The 11,859-nt window shown below is 38.0% G+C and overlaps 1 protein-coding gene across 1 annotated transcript; it reads left to right on the top strand.

The window, feature by feature from the left end:
* Positions 1-74: 74 nt before the first annotated feature.
* Positions 75-11,097, top strand: LOC103461758 (polypeptide N-acetylgalactosaminyltransferase 13-like). Its single transcript, XM_008404110.1, has 5 exons — positions 75-122; positions 1,027-1,161; positions 1,437-1,466; positions 3,492-3,719; positions 9,949-11,097. The coding sequence occupies exons 1-4, from the start codon at positions 75-77 to the stop codon at positions 3,675-3,677; spliced, it is 399 nt and encodes a 132-aa protein (XP_008402332.1). The 3' UTR covers positions 3,678-3,719; positions 9,949-11,097.
* The last annotated feature ends 762 nt before the right edge of the window (positions 11,098-11,859 follow it).

Here is an 11,859-nt window from a genome sequence, read left to right as displayed (position 1 = left end):
TTGTATAAAGTTTCATATTTTTATCAGCTCTTCATGTTTAAATTGTAAGTGTTTTTTTTGAATGGGCAGCAAACATGCCTTTGATCGCCTACCGGATCCCCAATTGTTCACAAAGCAGCAAAGTGCTAAAAAAGAATGAGCTATTGCAAAACTATTGGTGTTTTCTCAGTGCATAAGGTGATTAATAACTGTTGTCTGCTGGAAAATGATTGAAAAACCTGGAATAGGAGAGCATATTTAGCTTTTCGGCCACACCTATACAAATACMAACAAAATTGAAAAAGTTTTTAAACGTCTGCTCTGACAAGTCAGCTGTATGTTAGAAAGAAGCCACCATTGGAGTTAAAATAAAGCCACTTAACTGTAATTAGTAAATATATGTTTGGAAAAACAAATGTGCAGAATATTGAGAAAAGAAATTAAGTTTCTCACAGGAGGCTCTTGCATTTAATTATTATATCTGCAATCAATGTTATTTATTTGAACTTTAAATAAAGCCAGAAGATTAGATACGTTTTGTAGTTAGGAGAACTGCCTTTTTAAACAATTAAGTATTTTTACACAGCTTTTTCATGATAGTTTGTTAAAATGTTGTCCCAATCCTGCCGAGCCAGGTTTGCAGGCCAACTTGCAGTTCTGCCTTGAATTTTTTTTTGTCCCTCCAAGTCTTTGAGATGAAAACTCAAAAACATCGACTTAATTGTCTCTAATTGGTAACTAATCAGCCATTAYATTTGGGATCTTGTYCAATGAGAATAACCGTTTGAACCTTTTACTTTTTTGGGKTTTTTTCTGTATGATTTGATCTGTGATAAGAAGTACACTAGTCCCTTTTGGGTCCARTATTTAGTTTATCCGTAAAGATCTTTAATTGTAATCTTTATTGGATGYTTATACTCAAACATGCAGCTTAAAAGAGTGAAAATTCTCTCTGTACTTTTGTGKAAAGTACAGAGAAAAAAAGTATTATGCACCTTTGGAATGGATTCATTGTGTTTTCATTCATCTTTGTGTTGCATTCCCCAGGTCTTTTCCTACACAGCGGATAAAGAAATCCGGACGGATGACCTCTGTTTGGATGTCTCCAGGCTCAACGGGCCCGTCAAGATGCTCAAGTGTCACCACATGAAGGGCAACCAGATGTTTGAGTACGACTCCGAGGTAGGATCTGAGTTTCCTGCAAGAACCAGAGTCCAAGTGGAGGCAGTGGGACAGTGGGTTTTKCCCTSTGAGGATTATGTCGTCAAATCGAAAGCAGCGGTTTACTAAAATAGGATTTACATGGCAGAAAATTGGAAAATGTGATGCCTCTTCTCTGCCACTAGATGGTGTTGTGTGTTTTTTGTAGGTTTTTATTTTTTTTAAGCAGCTCAGTGTCGAGGTGCTATTTCCATCCAGCAGCTGTGTCTCCTCTCATCTTCTCTCATTTCATATAGTATGTTGGCAAGTGGGAGTATGATTTTGAGGTAAGCTGTCAAAGTTCTCCTGCCTTAATCTCCCTGTAGCTTATGTCCTGTGCTCTGAGTGCAGTGGTATCCTCTAGCGAGTTTGAAGAATCTGTGGTTCTTAGGTTAGAATATGTAAATCTAAAGCTTTCTTTCTTAGCTTGAAAAAAAGGTGGTGGAAAATGTCACTGAATGTTACAGCTTTATTCATTTCCTTTTAATGTGATATTTTTTATAATTTCAGTGATTACAGATAAAATAAGACACATTTATACAAATAAATTTTGTAGCAAATATCCTTTCAAAGAAGCCAAGAGAACCTCTTGGTAATCAAAAATTATAATTAATATACATATAATGCTTTGTAAGCACTTACTCCTGTTTGCATTTTTGTTTTGTCAAAAGACACATTTGCTAAATGTATACAAAACATATAATTTATACAAAACAAATCCACACATATGTCATAATTTATTGATCTGCTGCTCCATAGAGCAAAAGAGGAAATCAAAGTAAGATTAATGGCATTGGTTTATTCTGAATATTAAACACCAAGGTTTCATTTTACCTTACACTCCTGTTTGTGCAAATTGAAACTTTAATATTCATCCAAATGAAGAAGCAGATGTTGTGTACAAGACACAGCACGACATTTTATGCTCCTGGGAGAAGTACAAATATTCTTCCCTAAGCCGTCTTAAGACTTCATTGCCTGACTGGTCAAAACACATTAGGGCTTATGGAACTGGAAAAGCATTTGTGTTTTAACTATTTATGAATTTTCAAATCTCCGGAGAGATGCTTGAAAAGTCCAGCAGTGTAATCTGTGAGTGATTGAGTTGTCACATTGCTGATGTTTCGATATAGCGAGGTGAAGAAGCCTAAAGGCTGTTCCCATCAAGCACCGAGCAAAACCCCAGGGGAAATTCTTTAATTACGCTTTGTTCTCAGGGCGCTTTTGTAAAGTTGAAAAAAAAAAATTGTGAATAAATAATGAATGAATGAAGCAGACCAGACCGGTAAACAGCGTTGGGTTTTCACGACTATTGCGGTCAATGTTATTTTTAGCACAGGTGTGACTGACAGAGTCTGAATCCTGGGTCACTAGAGAACCGTGGAAAACTCCATCTGGTCATCAGTTTCGCTTTAACACATTTAAGTTTTCATATTCCTGTTGTAATGTTAATTGCAGCCTCTTTTAATTTTAAATGCTATTATGCATTGTCAAAAAAAGTAAGCTGTTGTCCTAATTTTTTTTTAAGATGTGCCGCTAACATTTCAAAATTCTGTTAACATTTCATGAATGACATTTACATTATGCTTGTGTGAAAATTTGTGAATGAGAAATGCAAACTGAATTATCTTAAATACACAAAATATTCAATATTTAAATATAAGCAGCCTATCTAAAATATAATCATCTGAGACTGTCTGCTTTTTAGACATAAACCGAAATGAGATTTATAACGGTATGATCAGTTTTTACAAAAATACCAAGATTTCACAATATTGTCATGGTTTCACAAAGTTTTATACTAAAATAAAAGTTCACAATAGGTAAACATGTGTACCTTCCAAATTAATCCAAATTATTTCTAGCAGATTTAAGTTGAAAGTTATCTTCTCAATTTACCACTGTATTTCTTTTAAGTGAAAGTAATATTAACTCATTGGAGCAGCCAAGACAAAGTTCTGACTTAAAGTAGAGAAAGCTAAAGATTAGGGTGGCCACACCCGCATATAAACATTTTTTTAAAATTGGCATAATTTTTTAAAAATGTATTTAAAGGCATTCATACTAATGCCTTTAAATACACCTGAAGCCTGAGACTGTAGTAAACAGTTTTTCCTCAACTGGGACTATTAAAATGGTACATAGTGTCAAATTTTGGTTGAAACAATTTGTTCCAGTTATGATTCTCTTTAGCTTTGTTTGTTTTTGCTGCAAAAAAAAAAAAAAACCTGACACCCCAGTTAGAGAATATAAATAATTATCTTACTTGCCTTCACAACCATGTGTTCCTCTTCCTTCCTGGATCCGTGCAGAAACACACCTTCCTCCACATCATCACCCAGTCATGCCTGACCATCAGCCGTCTGGAGGACGGCACCTACGGCCCCACTGTGGAGTACTGTAACAACAGCCCTTTGCAGGCGTGGATCCTCCACAACTACACCCGCCTGGAGGTCGCTAGGCACCTTTACTTCAGTCCCACCGATTATATTCTCTAAACTAACATCTGCTCTTTGGGGCAGCGTTTTGGGGGGCATGAGGTGAGCACATGTTAGCTGTCGCGATCTAGTTTAGCAATGTAGTTTAGATCGGTTAGATTGTTTAGTCGGTAGTTGCCTCCAGAGCAGATTGTCACTTTAGATATTTTATTTTCCTTTTGTAGGAAGAGCAGATGGATTCGGAGCATGTTGTGCTTCTTTCAGGTCTTAGAATGTGGATGCAGATTGTTCTACGGAGCATTAAAAAGCTTTTACTGGTGACCTTTTAGAGGGAATCCATGAAGACAGGGCAGAAGCACATTAAGCAGTGACAGATGTCCCTTCAAGATGCTTCAGTGTATAAGATCTTATCTGCAGGACCTTTAGCTAGACTTCATGCTAAATTAGATCTCATTTGACATTTATTTTCCAACATGAATGTTTTATTTTGATGTGAATATTCACTGGCTGTGTCCTGGTCTGCCCACGCCTGGTGAGTGATGTTTGAAACGGAGGAGGACGTGTTTATTTTTAGCTGATTATCTACCAGCACACATGATTGAAATGGGTCAGCTATTGTTTACAAGTTCTTTGAAGTGATCCTTCATTGTGGCGCTACCTTTTCATGGCTCTGGACACTCAGATGGCTCTCTTATTGGCCTGAAGCAGCTGTGCACACTGTGTGCCATGTTCAGATTGTTAAAGCAATGAATCCCAATCATCTGGGCTTTTCACCACTCTGCCTACTTATTTACATAGCTCTGTAAGAGATGTTCTTTTGCTCCAGTTTTTTTTTTCATTTCAGAGTTGTTATTTTCCCGCCTTTGCGCCTGTCATTTTCTCTATAGCCTATTCTGCTCTGCAGACTTATCTCAAGTTTGCACTTCAGAGTCCTGAATCTCGGTGACTCTCAAACGGCTAAAGAGCATGTAGAACGCCACGGTTTTTGTGTCCCGGCTCCGTAAATTGAGCGAGGAGCTCCCAGAACTTGTGGTGTGTGTCGGAGTCATGGCAGCAAAGTGACGTGCTGTTAGATGGCCTGATTTGCTGGTCGCGCTCTGAGTTCCTCCTGACATTGCCCTAAGAAGAAGGAAGCACGGATGCAAGACCCAGTCATCATTAAAGCAAACGAAACTATTGCTTCACTCTGCCTTGAAATAAAAGGAAAGCGCCTGAAAAGAAAGAAAAGGAAAAAAAGGAAAATAAGTCAGCCTCGTAGATCTCCACAGTCAAAATGGTGACTCTTATGCCTCGATGCAAGTGTAGTGTGCTGCCTGGTGACAGGAAGGACGGTTCGAAGCAGTCTTCATTTAATTAGCTGGTCTCAGCTGTGCAAACGGTCTGTAACTTGCTCCAGAGGCCCTGCTTCATTTGCTAAGAGGTTAGGATGGGAGTTTTCTCTGCCCTAAAGCTGGCATGAAATAATTATGAGCAAAGAACTGGACTTCCACAGTTCTGCTAATTTCATTTAAGGTGCATTTTCCCTGCCCTCCATTGTCATACTCCTCTCTTAATGTCTCCTGCTATTATAACTTGGAATTTTTAAATGAAAAGAAAAATATGTCTCTCAATAACAACTGAGTCAACYTGATGCGTCTTCCTCCAGCAAAGATCATTAATAATTGTGATATAACGAATAAGTTTTGGTCCAGCATTAAAATATTATCAACTTCTAGACATTATAGTCAAGCTTATAATGAGATTCCAGAGCGTAGTGAGGTTTCAATTATTTTACAACAAAATACTTGCAAGACATTTTGCAACATTTCCTTATGTTATTGGAGTTCAGTTGCAGCAAGCCCTACCAGCTGCAGGGGTTCACTCCATGGCCAGACTGCTAATGAATCATGAATCAGCACTTTTTGTTCTATTTAGACAACTTTGTGTTATTGTGGATTGCGCAAAAAAAAAAGTAAAACATGTATGCTATTCTGTGACTTCTTGAAGGTTCCTAGACTGAYTACAGGGTTAAATAGCCAATAAAGTATGCAGAGCAAATGTAAAACTCTTAGATAGTAGAGGTATCAGCCAAACAGCCAAATGATAATAAGTTGTTTTGTGTATGAAAATATACTGAGGTGTCACACACACACACACACACACGCACACGCACACACACACACACACACGGTCTTGTTAAAACACTGAGCTTTTTCATGGGGGTTTGTTGTTGTGTAATCAATCTATCTTCTATTTGTGTCTAAATTAAAGCACGAGACGTTGAAACCAAACTGTAACTTTAAAATTAATATACAGACTGAACAATTTTTGCATCCGGATGATGTCTTTATTAGCCTACTCTGTCGACACAAGTGGGTAGCTAAAGAAATATGTTCTTTTAAACTTTAAGTTTGACACCCTTTATATTGAGAATCTACTTTTCTTTTCTTTTTAAAGAACTCGCTGTTATATCCAGATCTAATAATAATAGCATGGATGCATTTTGCCAGACGAGGCTACATGCGTGACGGCAACCGGATGGTGCTTCATGAGCCAGACTTCAGCTGAAATATTGTGGCGTTTTGATAGCGTAAAGTCTTTTTATTGATACTACTGCTCATCATTTTCAAATGATACAGACAAACAGTTTTTCTTTTTATGTCAGGATTATATCATTCTTCTTTTTTATCATTTTTTTTCCCTTTTTCTAAATAAAGCAACCTCTTTGTTCTTTTCTCCAGTCTTTTTGGCAGGTGCGAAGGATCGTGTGCCACCTGCTCTTTGTTCTCACTCTGTTTGAACAAATGAGCCTTGTTGGACAGTCTGCAACGTGCACTTCAGGAAGAATACGTGTGTGTGTGCACATCCTCATATCTGGGCAGAGAAATACTGGTCCTTGTGTTTTTATAGCTTAAGATCAAACATGGCCCGAGCGTCTCTGCGAGCTCATTAGTCTGGAGATCCTCCGTCAACGGCCAAAGCACAATCTTGTTTTAATGAACAATTACAGTGTGCCTCCAATGTAGGATAAAAAAACGCTGTGGCAATCACAGACTGAATATTATAGTTCTTCATATGTATTTTACCTCATATTGGTAAAGAATGACTCCCAAGATAAGGCTGCGCTTACTGTAAAACCGGGGGTTATATCCGCTTTGCTATTGCAGTCTTACTTTGAAAGATACCCATAAATTATATTACAATACAGAACTGTTTGCCTTTGTAATATAGATTTTGCAAACCTTCATTACAAACCAATTAGATGCTGGTGCATCTCCAGCAATTAACTGGAGGTAAAGTGGAGATACATATTTTACAATTAACTGGAGATGCACCAATCACAAACTTTTTCTTTAAAAAGCAACATAAAAATCGTCCGATTCTGAAAATGAMATTTTTTCTAGTAGAATTAAGATGCAATTAAAAATAAGTTATATTTTTTAATATGATCCTAAACATTTAGAGATTTTTTTAAAAATTTTTTTACCTTTCAAAATATATAAGTAACATATAACATGAAATTACATTTTTAACTTTTACATTTCAGGAATTAGTGACTGTGTTTGACATTTGTGCATAAAAAAAAAAAAAGAAGAAAACAAAAACTAGAAGTTATGGTATTAGAACACCAGATTGTAATCCCAGAAATCTTCAACTGTGATCCATTTAAAATTCAGTACAGATATTGGAGTGACATCAAATAAGGTGTAAAATAAAAACGCTATCAATTACCTTTATGGTGTTATTGCTAAGAAAATATTTTTGTTAGAATAGTTATTGGTTGAAACAACATGAGAAGCCCAGTGGAGACTGAAGRATAAGGGGAGAAAGATCCTTGGCAGCATAATGGAACCTTTTTTGTGTATTTCCGCAATGATAARCAAAACCCCACATTCACTGGAGATTTCCCAGTGAATGTGGGTTTTAATTTCTAAACGATGCTTGTTGGTTGAAATCTAAAACAAACTCTCACYGTATAAATTGTGATCTTCCTCTGAACTCATTCTGCAGCAGCACCTTGCTGGTACAAAATTGCTCGATTTGAGTCACTGAAAGTGATGTGCCGAGAAATCTGCAGGTGACCAAATATTTTCAGCTTAATGAGCTCTGACACCTGACCGACTGGCTGGAAACTCAAAGGTCCAATTTTTTATACACCAGTGAATCCRCTCCGAGATCTACCGGGTCACCTGGAAAACGGCACTCTTTGGTCTAGACTTTAATASACGTGAAGAAGATGTAAAGCTGCTTAGTTTCAAAGTGGTGTTTAAAAAATAAAGTCAAGGAAACGCATTTAAATAAAACTTTCTACAACATAGCAAGATGTGTCAGGGAGAGAGTAAGACTTTCATTAGATAACAGGATGGGTGAACAGATTACAGCAAAGTTAGTCTGTTTTATCCTTTTCTGCCTCCCTCGGTTTTGGACCAGCTGTGGGCAGCCTTTTGAAAAACCCAAAGTTAAGGAGAGATTTACATTCTTCAGAAATTACCATTTGAGACCTCTGATTTCTAATGTGATACTATAAATTTGTTCTAAAGTAATAGTAAGACCCTGAAACTACTGTCTCACACCTCTGTTTCAAAGCAGGAACTGGCTTGAAATTCTTTTAAATGTAATTCCTGTAGCTTATTATTATAGTTCTTAAAGAGAAACTGGAGTTGACTTTCCAACGACAGGACAAAGCTACTCATTGGTTTGTAAGAAATTTTACTCTAAAAAAGTGTTTTTAAAAACAAATGCAGTCCATTTTATCCTGCGTGTGTAATTATAGGACAAGAAAGGCAACCCTATAAAGAAGTAAGGTTGTGAACACATCATCCAYATGAGCACATGAATGGTTAATTTAGAACCACTGAGAGCTCTCCTGCTGTTCTAGGGTGTTGGGGGAGTTGCGTCTKCTGCCGTCACGGTAGATAGCCTTTCTCCTGTGGTACGCTTCGATGCRGTGGTTGGGTTCGTCTCTTCACAACAGGTGGGGCCTTCTTTTTTTTTTTTCTATCGTTCTGTCGCCTGGCTTCTCYAGCTAACTTGACAGAGCAGCGGAGAGACAGGGGCTGACAGGTGAGAGGGGGACAAACGGCAGGAGAGAAACACAATAATTACACTGATGAAGGAAGGCCCTGTTCTATTCTGGCGYCTCAGTAAAATCACAGCTGTGACAGCGAGCCGGCGCGCACGAATCCAGAAGCTACTTAATGGAATTCAGACGTCATTAATTTTCCAGAGACGTCTTTCATGAAGCAGACCTGTTAATCAGTCATTGTCAACTGATCTCAATCTGACAGATCCTGAAACAACTTGTGTCAAGGCCAATTTATTTTGTAGACAATGCCACGGCTGGGCTGTGATGTATGAYGTGGCCTCTGAATTCTCCTTTTTGTTTTGAGGTCAATGTTATCAAAATACACAGGCATAGCCTATTTGTTTGTACTTTTTGGAACGAGGTCTTGCTTTTATACGTTTGTATTTGGCTGTGCTATTGTTAAATAAATATACTAAAAATRTATTAACCCCAATCCAATGATTTTAAATACTAGATATTGTAAAGGCAATACACCCTTGAACCTATTCACATGTTTATCATGTTGCATCTATAATATTCAGTGTGTTTCTATTATTTACATGGGAATTTTATGTGATAGATGCCTACAGTGTAGTATAGAATTATACAGTGGAAGGAAAATTATGTGTATTTTAAAAATACTAAAAATCTTAAAAGTGTGGGGTTTTTTTTCAATTAATTTTTCTTGGATGCTCTCAAATAAAATCCAGTGGACTATTCCATTTCTACAGATGAAAAGAGCATTGTGCAAATGCAAATGTACCATCTAATTGAGAATCTGTGGCAAGATCTCAAAATTGATATTCACAAACACACTCCATCCAATCTGACTGAGTTTGAGCTGTTTTTGCAACRAAGAATATTAAGAAGATTTAGTCTCTGGATGAGCAAAGCTGGTAGCAAAGGATTTGCATCTAAAATTGCACTGATTCCTGGTTCTACCAACAATCCAGGGTGCCTGAAAAGAAATGCAGTTTTCAGTCTCTATAAAATACTTCAGCTTTTGTGTTTTGTAATGTGACAAATTATTTTYGAAGCTCCATACGAAAAGAAACTTCACCGGGTGTATTTTGGGTTTTCTGCCTTTCACGCTAAATGGAAACAACCATCGATTCCTCCTACAGGAGCCTCGGTTTCTATRACCGAAATGCGYGTTCTGACTTTCAAAAGCATTCCTCTCACCTTTTTCCGCCTAAATGGGTTTGTGTTTACAGTTAAAAAAAAATTACAGTTGGAAGGAATTTGTCCAGCCACAGCGGTAATCACCTGTGTTTGCTCTCTTCTCAGCAACTGACGCTGCTCCACGTGAATAGCAACCAGTGCTTGGACATGCCGTCCGAGGAGGACAAGATGGTCCCCACCCTGAGAGACTGCAGCGGCAGCCGCTCCCAGCAGTGGCTGCTCCGTAACATGACCCTGAGCATCTGATCCTTCACCTCGGCATTCCCTCCTCCTCCTCCTCCTTTTCCTWACCCGACTGGTGAGGGTGCCATTCACACCCTCACCAGGTGGCTGTTAACACACAACATATGCTTCCTCCTGTAGCTGCCTGGCCACCAGTCGCAGAGACGCAGCAGAGGATTAGCTTCCTCTATGGATTCGTATCCTGTTGAGGCGGGGCCTCAGGTTTATGCACGGCAGCACCTGCCTTTCCGACCACACAATGAGGCGTAGCTCTAGGCTGCGTCCAGGCTGGGAGGACCATGCATGGGGTCTGAGCATGAAGAACACGCATTTGCTTGTAAAAAAAAAAAAAACTTCTCTGCTGGAGGTCAAACGCGTAAACAGAAGAGTTGGTAAAATATTGAAATCTCCAAACATGCTCGGCAATGTTAGCGAGTTCATCAGATTTATCAGCACAGCTGGTTCGCTGCTCATCTATATTTATCATCGCTATCTGCTTTGCTCAGATAAAAAAATAAATAGGTTTACCCTAGGATTTCTAAGATGAATTCAGTTAGAAAGTGTGGTCACAAAGCATGAGGTAACATTTTATTTCTGCTCACCTTGGCTTTATAATAAAACAGGAGCTAGTGGTTGCATTTATCACTTTTCTCAAAAACAAAGAGGCATATATTTTGGGAGCTGTGGGTGTTTCCCATCACAGCAGCTGCTGCCATCAGAGGGTCAGCATCAACTCTGTGGGAGGCATGCTGTCAAACTGCTGTACAACATACCCTCTCTGACACTGATGCAATTTATTTTTTCATTTTTTTTGCTCCCCTCTTGTTTGACAGGACACTGCTGTAAACTTTGTGCTCATTTCAGAAGGGGCATCATGCAGAGCTAACAAGCTTCGTGTCAGAAACTGGAGACCCATGATCACATGTTGACACCTGAATTTGTAGCCATGAAATACATTATGCATCATAAAAAACAGCGAGTGAAGGCACAATTGTGCCCCTTGTTAAATCATTAAATAAATGTGAATGACCAGATTTTTGGGGTTCAATTTTCTTATTGCAGATGCCTGTCAGACCAATAGAAAACGCTTTACAGACCACAAGCATATGCTTATAAAATAAAGTTTAAAACAAAACTTCATGCCATTTGTAGGTTTAATGTAATGGTACTTATCTGCTTTGAAAAACAATAAGATGCCAATTGAGATTTAGTTATGCTTTATACTTACAACAATTTATGGTTTTCTGGCTCTAAAATGTATTTGCCTTTTAAGATTCTCACTCCAAAGCAGACCCTGTAAATTTGACCATAACTCTAACTAAGGTCATTTATGGCCTAAATTGGGTACCAATCAAGCACCACGATCAGCAGCGCTCTAGTAAAAAAAGTCTGTTTCAAGGAACAAAAATTCATTTTCGTTTCCGTTGACACGCTTGCAATGCCATACTGTTGTAGCTCAAAACTGATTTAATTGGGTCTTTTGTCGTGTAAAAAGAAGGTACAATTTTTGTTCTTTAAAATACCTCAAATATTTTCTCTTGCTTTTGTGTTGATTATGAAGGATGTCAAGCTTTGTATGAAAAAAATGCCCGTATTTTTTTTTTTTATATATGTATTATTGTTGTAGGAATTGAAAGAATTGTTTTGAAGCATTTTTTTAATTAATAGGAGAAAGTGAAATGGGATCATAGTTCTTTCCTAAAACCAGGAATGTTGACTGGAATGTTTTTAAAGGATTTCTCTCATTGTCAGAAGGGAGATGAAGAAACCAAACTGTCCTGGAGCAGGGTTGTA

This window comes from Poecilia reticulata, linkage group LG2 (assembly GCF_000633615.1).
Source record: "Poecilia reticulata strain Guanapo linkage group LG2, Guppy_female_1.0+MT, whole genome shotgun sequence".
NCBI classification, from domain to species: domain Eukaryota; kingdom Metazoa; phylum Chordata; class Actinopteri; order Cyprinodontiformes; family Poeciliidae; genus Poecilia; species Poecilia reticulata.
Note: the sequence above shows the minus strand (reverse complement) of the source record. Positions and strands in the feature narration are given on the sequence as shown.